Raw genomic sequence first — 12,985 nt, 5'->3', positions numbered from 1 at the left:
TCTGCAGGTTTCGCCCCGGAGACTTCGGGTGAAGTGCCACTTCCACAGGTCGCCACCGAAAAAACTCTGGGTCGCCCAACTACCCCTCCAAAAACGAGCAGCTTTCAGCGAGATCGCCCGCCAACACCAGCAGACCACCCGCTGACCATCAGCGGACCACCGGCATCAGCAGGACCGCCTACACGCATTATGAAAAGGTCTCCGGGTAGGCAGAGCCGAGAATGTTCCCAGGTGTGCTGATGGGTCACGGCACAAGGGCAGTTCCGGCCCAAAGCATGGGGCTCATTTTATCTGGATGAGGGCGCCAGCAACCCCCTAAGGATTCATATGCATTTACGTCTCCTTGGCACAGGAGGTGTGCTGTACTCGCCACTGCACTCTATACTTACCCACCAGCAAGGGGGTCTAACAGGACCCCATGCTCGCGTGCAAAGACCACTCCAAATGATTTCCACGACAGTGCTTTCCTGCCACTGTTGGTCTGCTTCGAGCACCCAAAAGTGGTGCAAAAACTGGTCCACGGAGGGAACTGTCAGTAACAGCTCTGGAGCTGCAGCTTCCCCAGGCAAAAAGAAAAATGCATATTAAAGTACTTACTGTAACATGCACACTTTGTTTGTTTGTTTCCATGGGGCGGTATACTGTCCCTTTAAGGGCTAACTTTTTAAAAAGTCAGTAATAAGGTACAGTCATGGATTTTCAAATCAAGAAGTCAAAAAAACTATGCGCCATCACAAACATTTGTTAGCTTTTGCTGGCTCCTGGGATTCCTCGGGTCCTGTTTTCTACAAACACAATAGCTTCTGGCCTGATTAGTCAGCGAATCATTGTTGTCTCGGTTTATTAGCTTGGGATGGATGCTACCCACACACTCACACCTTCGCTGCCTTTCTATCTAATTTATGGTTAAGATTATTGACACATGATCCTACAGGGATGAAGAAAAGCGTATGTGCTTATATTTCTTTTAACAAGTTGACAAACCAAAGAAATAAGGAAAATATCTTCCTCCTGTGGTCAAGAGCCTTTGTACCGAATAAAAATCAATACCTTTAATAACTCAGCTCTGCTCGTCAGTCCGGCACAGAGAGAGAGAGATGAAGGCTTCTTGAATCGTTCTGCCGAAGAGCCTTTTTTATGTTGCACAAATAAAGCCGGCTTTATAGCTGTCTTCTGCTTCTCTCTTACCCTTAAAGGTAGTGTTTAGGAGAAGATACATCATCATCATCAGAGTTGGGAAACCTCATGAGAAAAAAAAAGCCCCGGCTTCTAAAAGTTTATTATAGTTTTTACAGGGGTTAGTGAATCGTGCAACTGCCTGCAGTTCCACTGAAATCATGGCTTGGTCTTGAAAAGATCTGTTTAAAGGGACATTCCAGGCATCATATGTACGTTAATTAGACTTGGGCGCCGGCCAACTCTTCGTGTTCGTCTTCGTGGGGGGGGAAATCTTCGAATTCCACGAATATTCAGCCGTTCCTGCGTTCGGTTTGGGGCGAATATTCGTGTACATTCTTCTTGTTCGTTTTTTTTCTTTGTTTATTGTAGAAGGGGTTAATACGGGGTTAACGCGGTACAGACTACCAAGATACCAGGATTTTAAAAGTCTGTACGAGCGACTCTATTGGTCGCCAGCAGGGGCCTCCTCTGCCATCAACCAATGAAGTGAACAAATGAATGATGTAGGAAGAGGTAAAGATGGTCGCTCAAGACGTCACTTAAAATTCCGAAACAAAGACTACCAGGCCGCTCCTGATTATCAAAACTTACCGTCATCATTATTGTTGCGCAGATGATCTATAAGGTACTGGATGGTGTCTTCCGGCCGATCGACTAAAAGCTTCTCCACCATTTTCTAATAATAAAAAAACAACAAAAAACGGATGAACAGCTGATAAATGACTTCATACAGACAACACTTAATAAACATGATTTTTTTCTAATATCAACATATATGTTATCCATTTAAAAAATATTTCAGTCGTACGATCTGCTATTTTTCACATAGCAGGATGACCTAAAAGCTAAAAAATACACAAAAAAGCAAGAATTCAGCACACACCCAGCGAATACCACTCAAAAAACACGTATCCGCGCCATAAATATTGGAGATCCCATCACACTATACGGCCATATATCGCTTCGCCCGCCACTACGTCAAAGTACCCCAAGGTCTTTGAGTCCTATCTAATGTTTCACGGCTATATTGCTTACCAAGGAGCTGAATCAGTGGGACTGCACCTTAACCCACTGAGACGCTCAAACTATTTAAAGCCTTCTCTGGACACCTCTTGGGGTACTTTGACCTCTTCTTTCGGGGTACTTTGACGTAGTGGCGGGCGAAGCTTTACGTTTTGATGCATATCCGGTTTAATTTATTAACCCATTTCCTGCTGTTTTTATACAATGTGTCAGGGCAGCCTGAAGGTAAATAATTCTTGGTAACCCCAACCAAGTCTGCCACTGGGGGTTATTTATACAATTTTAAAAGAGGTTTTATTACCATGGCAACTAATGCAATAGTGGCATCACCAGGAATATTCCATTGGTTTTCTATGGTGATAAGACCACTTAGGACGACCCCTTTATAAGCAGCTTAATCAATGGTCTCTGTGCCTACAATGCAGACCGAGTCCCTTTACCTGGATGATCTCAAATACCCCGTGCTCTTCCGCATACACAGCCATCTCTGGGGGGATTCGCAGGGGCTTCGTCGTGGCATCCATCTCGGGTACCTCAGCCAAAAACCGGAAGACTGCCAGGTGAGAGAACGGCTCCTTAGCAACCAAAGCGCGCCGCGAGGTTCCCTTGGCAACCTGAATCCAAGGACTCATAGTGAGTCATCAATCCGCGACCTCAACGTGCGTGCGTTCCACCTGGGGCATGCGCAGTGTGTGCTTGGTCAGTGCATGGGAAAACTCAATAATAAACAGGACAAAGGACAGAATGCTTCATAATTAATGTAAAGGGATCAAATTACAAATAAAACAAGGATTTAATGAAAAATACGCAGATTTTTGGCTTACTTTTAAATGGTTTGCAATATAAAAGAAGTGATTTTTAGATATATGCTCAAAACCCTGCCACTGGTCCATTTCACTGCTTAGTGTAAAGGGTTAAAAGTGCATTTGTATTTGTGTATACTATATTTACATTAAATTAATGAAAGTAATTACATTTACATACCTACCACCTCTCTCAGGTTTTCCGTGACTGTCCTTAGAGGAAAAAGGACCCCCAACTGCTATCCTATTTTGCCCAGCGCCATAAAAAATATCCTACATGTAGGATTATGTAATATATAATTGTTGGTTTTCCTATGTAAAATATTTAGGTTTTTTTAACTTAGTAAGAGAAACAGTGATGGGGGGGGTGTAGGAGCCTTGACTTCCCCCATTTGAATGCTCTTGAATAGGGTTTCCAAGGATGCATGGGCATCATGGGGATGTTACAATAAATTTGGGAAAATATGCCACTGTGCCACATTGCACTGATGTTGGATGAGACTCCCGGCTCGCAATCTCCATTCCAGTTCATCCCAAAGGTGTTCGACGCTATTGAGGTCAGGGCTCTGTGCGGGCCGGGCAAGTTCTTCCACCCCAAACTCATCCAACTATGTCTCTATGGGCCTTGCTTTGTGCGCCGGGTACAGTCATGCGGGAATAGAAAAGGGTCTTCCCCAAACTGTTCCCACAAAGTTGGAAGCTGAACATTGTCCAAAATGTCTTGGGATGCTGAAGCATTAACATTACCCTTCACTGGGTCTAAGGGGCCCAAATCCTAAAAAACAGCTCCAGACCATTATCCCTCCTCCACCAAACTTTACAGCAGAAACAATGTATTCCAGTAGGTAACGTTCTCCTGGCATGCGCCAAACCCAGATTAACCCATCACACCTCCAGATAGTGAAGCGTGATTCATCACGCTGAAAAACATGTTTCCACCACTCCAGAGTCCGGTGGCGACGGCTTTACATCACACCAGCCGACGCCTGGCATTGTGCACAGCGAGCTTCAGGTTGTGAGCAGCTGCTCGGCCGTTGAAGGCCATTTCATGAAGCTCCTGATGCAGAATACTTCTGACCACGCATGGTCTGCCGCTCTGGGGCTGAGCTGTTGTTACTCCTAGACGCTTCCACTTTGCAATAATAGTAATTAACGTGGACCGGGGCAGATTTAGCAGGGCAGAAATTTCACAATGTGACTTGTGGCAGCAGTGGCATCCTATGACAGTACCACGTTCAGTGCCACCCACTCTACTGCCAACCATATTATTGATCAGTGCCCTTTGGGGCGCGTTGTTTTGCCATAATACGATTAATTGATATTTGCCTTGTTCTCTCGCTATTATTCTAATGCCATGTGAGTGACTATTGCGTAAGATTTCAGATTGTGATCATTTACTCTCGATTGTTTCGTTATTGTTTGCGCTGTAACTGAATGTTTGCGTTCTTACGCCTTCCGGCTGGAAATTACAGCCCATTTTAATTCAACGTTAAGTCAACGGATGCCCATTGATAAAATGACTGCAAACACATTGCTCGGTGTAATTGTGCGTGTCCAGTGCAAATAGCAACACTAGGATCTTGCGCAAGAAGAAAACATGCCTGGAGTCATGGAGGATCATTGTTTTCCCCTTTGGGTTCACAGAGGGTTCAAAATCTTTAGTTCCATTTTACGGACACTCCAAAGGGCTCCCCATTCATTTAACAGGTTTATTCACTAATCCCAATGTTAGCATTTATCGGACCCACTTCCTTTATGCGAAGAATTATTATGTTTCGTAAATATCCTTTTTTTATAGTGGTGATAGTCCCTCCTTTGGCCTGAAACCCCTGGGTCTTTCCTCCTTGATGCCCCTCTTTTCTAGGAGCTTAGAATGTTTGCAGGGGCTGTCAGGGAAAGCAAACTGTCCCTTTAACAATCTTTCTTTTAACATGGTTTCTGTTAATTTAACAGACGTCATCCCATACTTTTTAATTGCAGAATGCAAATCTTTTAGGATTTTGCTGATGACATAAAAATAAAAAGCACATTCCCGGGAATCGAACTCAGGCAGCGGCAGCGAGCACGCCAAACCCTAACCACTAGACCACCAGGGACACATATGTTGTTTCCGGACCAGTCCCTTTGATGCCTTTTTCGTTGCCTCGATGCCCCTCTTTCCTCCCCTGATGCCCCTCTTTCCTCCCCGGATGCCCCTCTAGTCTAGGAGGTCAGAATGTTTGCTGGGTATGAGGGGATCGCAGGGTTCTACAGCCCTAAAAGCCCTGATAATGTGTATAGAGACAGCAGGGAATGGCTTTATAAATTAAACGGGGTAAACGCTATCAATAGCTCACAAAGTTACATAAAAAGCCTAAGCCACCCAATGTACTTCTCTGCCAAAAGCTACCCGGCTACGGAACAATCCCCTCTTTGGAGGGGGACTGACAATTAATTGAGTTCAGTTGAGCTTCCTCTGAGATGAGTTGCTCTGGCGACCTGATGAGAAATAAAATCCGCTTTGAGATTATTCAATGTCTTAAGTGCTTTTATTAAGGGTCCTTAAGATGAAAAGACTCTTAACTTCTTCCAGAACCTCACGTTTAGTAAAATTCCATATATATATTTGTGGAATTCACCATCCCATCGGTGGACCCATGGTTGACAGCTCAGTTTTCGATGATGTTCCTCAGCAGATATGGGTCTTCTAGCTCCATACCGTCACGGGTACTCACACATCATCTAAACAGACACCCCAAACCCCAAAACAGAGCAATAATTCATAGGGGCTAGTAGAATTAATTCCCTTTCTCGTTATACATTTTTGAGAAGACAACTCATTCTTCCGGTTCGATTCTAAAAGAAACATAAAATAAACTTTGGCCATCTCGTTCTATTCATTCCCCAGACTCACTCTGTTCCGAATAGCTCTCCTTTATCTCGCCGTATTGGTACTAGCAGCTATGTAGTCAAATTTACGGTCTTTTATCTCTTACCCAACTCTCTATTGATTGAGATAACATGCACTATGAGAGCTGTTTTTCCTTCTCGCTTCTTGTGCAAGCCTCGGTTGCCCCGTGAATGTTTGATTTCAAGACTTTGAAAGAGTTCAAAACCGGTTCTGTGTATCTCGCCATCAAAGCAGCCCTGCCTGGCGTCTGTTGCATTGTGACATAACGCTAAGAAAACCAGGCGTTACGGAACAAAGGCAACGCAGATCCTTCAAGGAGAATAACAAGGAACATCACATATCTTCGGTGCCTCAGAGGCTGGCGTGACATCTTCTGTTTAAAGACAAATTGCTGGTGGGTAACAAAGTAATTCACCCTTCCTCCTACGCCGGGTGAGGGTAGATACACCGTCTCGGTGTGCGGCGGAAACGGAGGTGCCATACAAAGCATTGGTGGTAGCATAGGGTCTCCTTTTGGTGAAGCCCTATGGGTGTTAGGTAGTCACTTGGCTACAACCCCCCCCCCTTTACACAGCACGCGTAAGTTCATCAGGATTCCTTTTTAGAAAGGAATGGGGTAGGACAGTGTCTGAAAAACGGGACTGAACAGCGAGAACTGGGACTGTTGGGCAGTATGTTTTTAAAATGTCCTAATTAGCAGTCAAGCTAATTTTTAGATAATTAAACAATTAAGCAGATTTGTCAAGTTATTTTTCATCAATAGCTTTAAAACACATAATAAAAACACAGAAATGCAGGAAAAAAATCCCTTTTTTTCACTCATCATCTTGTGTCACGTGACTACAGGCTAGAATTACAATTGTCTAAGAATATATAAGTAAGGAAAAAAAGGATATTGTTGGTGCTTTTTGGTAAGTTGGATAATGCTGGTTATCCGGGGGGGGGGGATGGTGATGGTCGAGCGGCCCTGGCATTTGAAGGCTGGAGACCCCCTGTTGGCGTTAGTGGCGCCGACCTCAGAACCTTCTGGCTTCTGCTACCCGGAGCCCACCCTTGCGGAATGCGGGTAGGAGGTCCTGCTGACATTGGAGCTGGTCCCGCTGATGTCACTGGGCGGTCCCGCTGATGTGGCAGGACCCAGGCAGTTGTTGGAGGGGAAGTGGGCGGGGCATGCCCCAACAACGCCCCTACGACCCGGACAAGCAGCTCTTCCCCCGGAGCCTCCGGGCGGAATCCGGAGAGTTCCCGGCTATGGCACTGGGGCAGTAGACCAGACGAGTATGCGCCGATGTCGGCCCGGTGAGCGGGATGGCCAGTCCCGGTCCGCTGGCTATATATAAAAAGTGATGGCTGCACCAAATTGTAAAAAAGGGTGTTGTCACCACAACAGCTCCAGCTGGTTGGAACCTTCCATTGGTTGCTATGGTGATAAGAGCACTTTTCAAACTTCAGAATCATCAGAATCCCCTTTTCGTCAATATTTCATTAAATATTAATAATACTATAAACGTCACCTGTAACGATAAGGTGTCTGTCTTATTACCAAAAATATCCTATTCTGTTCAGTTATGGAAAAGGGTTGGTTTTTTTTACAACTTCTTAACTCCCTGCAGAGTTTGTTGTAAAGCCAAAGTGTTCCTGCGATTATCTGATGGTAACTTAGCAACCTGCCAAACAATTACACAGCCATTCACACACACACACACACTCCTTCAGGCAGACACAGACACACAGACAGAGAGGGTATCAGAGAGCCTCGAGGGCAAGAAACATCCCAGCATCTGGCTTCCATCTGCAGGTGAGACGTTGACCATGTGGACCTCCTAAGTTACCCGATGACAGTTATGGGTGGAACGTTGATATTGTTTTCTTGATACAATGTATGTGGATTTCCCAAGAGGGCAGCTGGAAAGTTTTGTTTGTTCCTTGATGAATGTGAGACTCATCTGTTTTAGCTGTTGGGTCAATGGTGTCAAGTGGGTAATGGTTCTGTGGGCTCCGCTTAGAAGAACTTGGGCTGGGTTATTGTTTTTCAACTTAGACTCCAGCATATGGTGATGAGGTTTAGTAGAGTAAGGTGTGTTCGGGTCTGTAGCGAGCCTTTCCATTGTGACTCGATCCGTCTTCTATTTAAGACTTTAGAATTGTTTGGACATGGCGTGTATACAAAAACTGGTTTTGGGCTCTTGGGTCATTTTGGATCGGACCGGAGCTCACTTTGGAATAGGTTTAATATTTTATGAATGGGTCACTGTCCATGTTGAGGACCATTACAGGTCCAGTTCCGATTTAGAATAGGCAGTATTTATCATATCCCCAAATATACATTAGTTACATTATAGCAACATTGATGTAATGTTCTGTGATACACAACAAACAGTGTTAAGTCCGAGAAAAGAGGAATAGTTGGGGCTCAGTGCAATAAGTATACATACCGTTCAAAAGTTTGGGGTCGCTTAGAAATGTCCTTGTTTTTTTTTTGGGGGGGGGGGTGTTTGTCCAATAAACAACATGAATTCCAGTGCAGACGGGGTTAATGTTGTAAATGACTATTGTAGCTGGAAACGGCTGATTTTTTTAATGGAATCTCTTCATGTGCGCTCATCACTCCTTTATCACTCCCTTCACTCCTGTGTTCCAATGGCCCTTTATCACTCCCATCACTCCTGGGTTCCAATGGCCCTTTATCACTCCCATCACTCCTGTGTTCCAATGGCCCTTTATCACTCCCATCACTCCTGTGTTCCAATGGCCCTTTATCACTCCCATCACTCCTGTGTTCCAATGGCCCTTTATCGCTCCCATCACTCCTGTGTTCTAATGGCAAGTTGTTCTCTCTGATCCAAGTTTAAGTTTAAAAGGATAATTGATGGTTAGAAAACCCTTTTGCAATTATGTTACAACTAGAAATGTCCTTGTTTTCCATGAAAACAGTTGAGTGACCCCAAACTTTTGAATGACAGTGTATGTAAAGCTATGTTTCTCTCTTAAGGTCCTTAACCTAGAAATCCTACAATGAACGACGCAAAGCAAACCTTTAAGGAGCTGGAGCAGAGCTGCAAACTCCTGTACCAACAGCAGATGACCTTCATCAATGCTTTAGAGAGGACTCGTGAAAATGCCCATGATAGAATCAAGCCCGTGAGGAACCTGGAACAGGTAATACTGATATACTTATGATTGAATTGTCCTCTCCTTTTGGATGCATCACCAACGGAACGGCGTGGGCAAAGGTCTAAAGACCAAGGACTGATGTCCTCTACTGATTGGAACCCTTAGGAACCCTAAGTAACTCTTTAATAGCCCATCATCAAAATTGGACTCATCTACCTTTATTCAAGCAGGGATGGTGCAGGTAGCAAGGTTATGATATCCCTTCCAAAATACATAGAAGATATTTCATTCTAAGGGGGCTACAATTATATTTCAACCTACTGCAGTCTTTAAGGTCAATATGTGTGTTTGCCCTGCAGGTCCGCAGCTACCTGGACAATTACTGTAACAACAGCACAGACAGACGCATCCTGTCCATGTTTCTGAGCGTATGCGCGGATCTCACAGATTTCTCTGTCAACCTGGCCGAGCTGCAATCTGGGACCAAGGCGGCTCGTGATATTTTAGAAGAAAACATGAATCTTCTTAATCCAGACAATGACATCTCTGGTCTGAGAGCCAAGTAAGTGTGCAATTTCTAGGCATTAGGAGAGCTCATCCGACTTAAGATCTAGGAGTTCTTTGTGTTGTGAAACGCGTCGGCGTCACATCCTCACACAATTCTAGAGGATCAGTAAAGGAACCCTTAAGAATACGTTTATAACAGGTACTGTTTACCATCCTCCAAGTATTAGTTGGGCTCTAAGTTCATGGCACTAGTCTTGGCTGAGCTGTAGGAGCCACATGGCATGTCATATGGGAACCCTAACCATGTTGTGGCACGGACATAGCGCTTAAACATATTTCAATATTGATATGCAGATATCCTCATGATGTTGTGAACCATCTAAGTTGCGATGAAGCAAAGAACTTCTACGGTGGAGTAGTAAGCTTGATCCCTATACTTCTGGATAACCTTCGAGAGGCCATCTCCAGGATGGAAAAGACGCAGTCGGACCAAAAGCAACCGGGGAGCAATGGACTGAGAACCAAAGAGCGGAACGAAACTAACAAAGGGGAGAAGAATGTCACACAAACCACAGGGGTCCAAACCATGGTTAGTCAGCGAAACAACACAAAGAGAGGTTCTAATGAACTTTGCAGACCAGCCTGGAGACCATCGGGAAGAATCCATACCATATAAAATGCAGTGGCTCTAATGTTAAGCAGCCTGTTCGGTATCGAGAATTTAGAAATGGGCAAACCAGCCATGGGCAGAGCATCGACCAAGCCCGGCTCTGGATTTGGGATAAGCGAAGACCCAAACGAAAAGGGGAAACTGCATTATAGCCAACTCGGATCCGGCCCTTCTGGACGATCCCAGCCTATGCTGACTTGCCCAGTTCTAATTACGATACTTTTTCATAATGTTTGCTCTAAAACTAATCCAAACCACGTAGAAGCAGAACAGTCGATCACCATTTAGTCCATCCATGGGTCATCATATAACAGGAGATTGATCGATGGTTGTGCTTCTCAACAAGCCCTCGATTTGCGTCTATGACTATCTTTTGGCCTTTTGTAAATACCCAAAATAACTAAATTCTAAATTAAAACGTAACTTCTATCGGTATACCCCGATTCCTACATTAATTTTATCATAGCCGTCAACATAACTAAATAGCGGACGAGTAAAAGGGGATCTCGATTAAACTGAGTATACCAATAAATGTTTTCATTTAGAATTTAGTTATTTGGGGTATTTAGTGTTCAGTCATTTACCGGTTATTGATTTGTGAATATCTACTGCATGAAACTGTTGTCTTCTTACCTGTAGAATCTTGATGATGAATTACTCTCTAATTAGGGGTTTTTCACAAAACTGTTGATCGTTTCTGTAAGATTTCAATTTACCAAGATCACTCTGTATTAAGAATTTCCATTTATAATCCATGGTGTAACCGGTGAGATGTCTTCAAACATAGGATCATGAGTTTTAAATGGCTGGCTTCTGATCTTTCTAATAGGGGAAATTGACTAGAGGCGTAGATGAAATGCCTCGCAAATTCCAGATCAGCAACTTAACATTATTATATTGTTGTTATTATTATTATTATTATTATATATTTTTTCCATAGGATAAGTAGCTGAGAAGATCCCGTTTTGCCGCAGGTTTCCATCCTCACTAATAATAAAACGGCATCTGTGCTTCAACACCCAGGCTTCAGATTTGATATTTTAGAACTTTACATAAGCAAATGGAAATTTTATTTATGTTATTCACCAAATATCAAAGCTTCCCCTGTGTCGAGTCCGACCACGAAGTCTCAATAAGACTCAATCGCGGCTCCTCTAATTTTACTAAATAAAGTTGCTTTGAAAAAGGTAAAATTTGACTTCTTCGTGAAGCTCTATCATGGAGCTCTATCATCCGCATAAGCCCCCCGTCCTCTTCTAACCATCAATGTCTCCTATTTAATAGTGACAGTCCCTTTTTGGGGATCTTTATCCCCATATGATGGCTGGGGTGTCCCTTTAACTTACTCAAAATGCTATTCCCACAATGCAACGTGCCATTCATGTTCCGCACGGAGTTAAATATACACAACATATACAATATTGCCATCTGGTGGTTAACGTGAGATAAATGTACAAAATAGGCCATAAACTATACGGTAAATATACATGTTTATCGGCAATCACAGCTGTATTTATATAGAACAGAATCAAACCAAGAATCTTCACCAAGCCCTCGATAACCCGACACAGGGAAAGACCCATATTTCATATGAATAGGCCTGGGAGGGACACCGGTATCATGCAGTGCACTCTCCAAAATGCAGATTGCAAGCTCTTGGGGTGTACTAACTCTAAACCAAAGTCATAGCTCAGGTTAGCGGAAGCCATGACATCAGCGGCATAATACCAACGATGAGGACCCTTCCTTGGTCGTCTAGGAACTCGTCATCTCAACACAAGTGGTTTATATCATGGAACAAATAAACCTAAAAGGTGCTACTTTTGCATAAAAATAAGCATATCGCCAGAGGACGTCATTACATGACATGGATGTCCTACCGCATCACAATGGCCTCCAAGATCCCCAGCGGGAGATGGAGCGCTCACCGAACTCGCTCAGGTCTTCAGCTTGCGGACCTCCGCTATACAAGGTTTTCAGGACACCATAACTTGCAGCAAGTTCATTCCAGAGAAACCAAAGACACGGTGTGATAGTGCAAAACAATCGTTTGTTGTTTTTTTATTTGTTCACAGTTACACAAGCAAATAGTCAAACGTTTCTGGGCATTCTGATTTCCACGGCTGGAGTCCAACGTTACGAATGCGGCCTTTTTCCCCGCCAGCCCCCTCCCCAAACAATAGTTAAACTTCTTTGTGAAATGATCTACTTGCTGAACAGTAAAATAAAGGATTGCAAACAAATTAACCAAAAAATAGCAAAATGCAATTAAAGCGTCTTCCCCCGCCAACAGTCAGTTCATGTGCTAGCGAGTCCGTTCATTTCGGGTCACGACCGGGATGTCGGTTCTGCATCGATAGGCTGATAGAAATGGGTTATTCGGGTCTCATTTAATAGTTTTCTATCAATTTCAGGATCAACCGTCTAGGAGAAAACTGGGAGGCGCAAATCATCTTTTAGAATCCAATAGTCTAATTTCAATTGAAATTCACAAATTTTTTTTTTTTAAGGATTTTAAACTATGACTGTTTCAAATAAAAAAAAAATACGTAGGATTTCAACGATATATAAATATGGATTGCGGGTGTATTAACTACAAAATGAAAGGCTTAAAGCAAAGGAAAATAAGTGAGATGTTTGTATTTTTGCTCTGTATCAAAAATACTAAAGGTGCCTAAAAATCGATCACCAAAGTCTTTTGGATACAGGAAATCTTTAGCTATCATTTCAAAAAAATCCATATAACAGTTGCTGCTCGGTTTAATTCATTATCATATATGTCTTCTGTAAGACGATATA

The 12,985-nt window shown here is 43.4% G+C and overlaps 2 protein-coding genes across 4 annotated transcripts in view; one reads left to right on the top strand and one right to left on the bottom strand.

The window, feature by feature from the left end:
- Positions 1-2,746, bottom strand: part of AK8 (adenylate kinase 8) — a 37,356-nt gene extending 34,610 nt beyond the window's left edge. Inside the window, exons 1-2 of the mRNA XM_053472408.1 lie at positions 2,643-2,746; positions 1,771-1,855 (exon numbers count right to left, since the gene is read on the bottom strand). Coding sequence (XP_053328383.1) covers positions 1,771-1,855; positions 2,643-2,726 — 169 coding nt within the window. The 5' untranslated portion in view covers positions 2,727-2,746. The remainder of the gene's footprint in view (positions 1-1,770; positions 1,856-2,642) is intronic.
- Positions 2,747-6,147: 3,401 nt separating this feature from the next.
- On the top strand, positions 6,148-11,202 carry SPACA9 (sperm acrosome associated 9). 3 transcript variants are annotated; one of them, XM_053472416.1, is made up of 5 exons: positions 6,148-6,289; positions 8,888-9,054; positions 9,369-9,571; positions 9,871-10,105; positions 11,127-11,202. In XM_053472416.1, exons 2-5 carry the CDS (start codon positions 8,911-8,913, stop codon positions 11,133-11,135), a joined length of 591 nt encoding a protein of 196 aa, XP_053328391.1. In that variant the 5' UTR covers positions 6,148-6,289; positions 8,888-8,910; the 3' UTR covers positions 11,136-11,202. The 3 variants fall into 3 exon arrangements, with proteins under 3 accessions (XP_053328391.1, XP_053328389.1, XP_053328390.1); XM_053472414.1 differs by lacking the exon at positions 11,127-11,202 and having other exon boundaries at positions 9,871-10,206; XM_053472415.1 differs by lacking the exons at positions 6,148-6,289; positions 11,127-11,202 and adding an exon at positions 7,579-7,693 and having other exon boundaries at positions 9,871-10,206.
- Positions 11,203-12,985: the final 1,783 nt, after the last annotated feature.

This window comes from Spea bombifrons, chromosome 8 (assembly GCF_027358695.1).
Source record: "Spea bombifrons isolate aSpeBom1 chromosome 8, aSpeBom1.2.pri, whole genome shotgun sequence".
Taxonomy (NCBI): Eukaryota; Metazoa; Chordata; class Amphibia; order Anura; family Pelobatidae; genus Spea; species Spea bombifrons.
Note: the sequence above shows the minus strand (reverse complement) of the source record. Positions and strands in the feature narration are given on the sequence as shown.

What these genes read in the sequence shown, in the direction of transcription:
- SPACA9 (XM_053472414.1), top strand. Translation starts at nt 8,911, where the DNA reads ATGAACGACGCAAAGCAAACCTTTAAGGAGCTGGAGCAGAGCTGCAAA. An exon ending in CCGTGAGGAACCTGGAACAG is followed by an intron (nt 9,055 to 9,368) that starts GTAATACTGATA and finishes TTTGCCCTGCAG; the next exon opens with GTCCGCAGCTACCTGGACAA. An exon ending in ATCTCTGGTCTGAGAGCCAA is followed by an intron (nt 9,572 to 9,870) that starts GTAAGTGTGCAA and finishes ATTGATATGCAG; the next exon opens with ATATCCTCATGATGTTGTGA.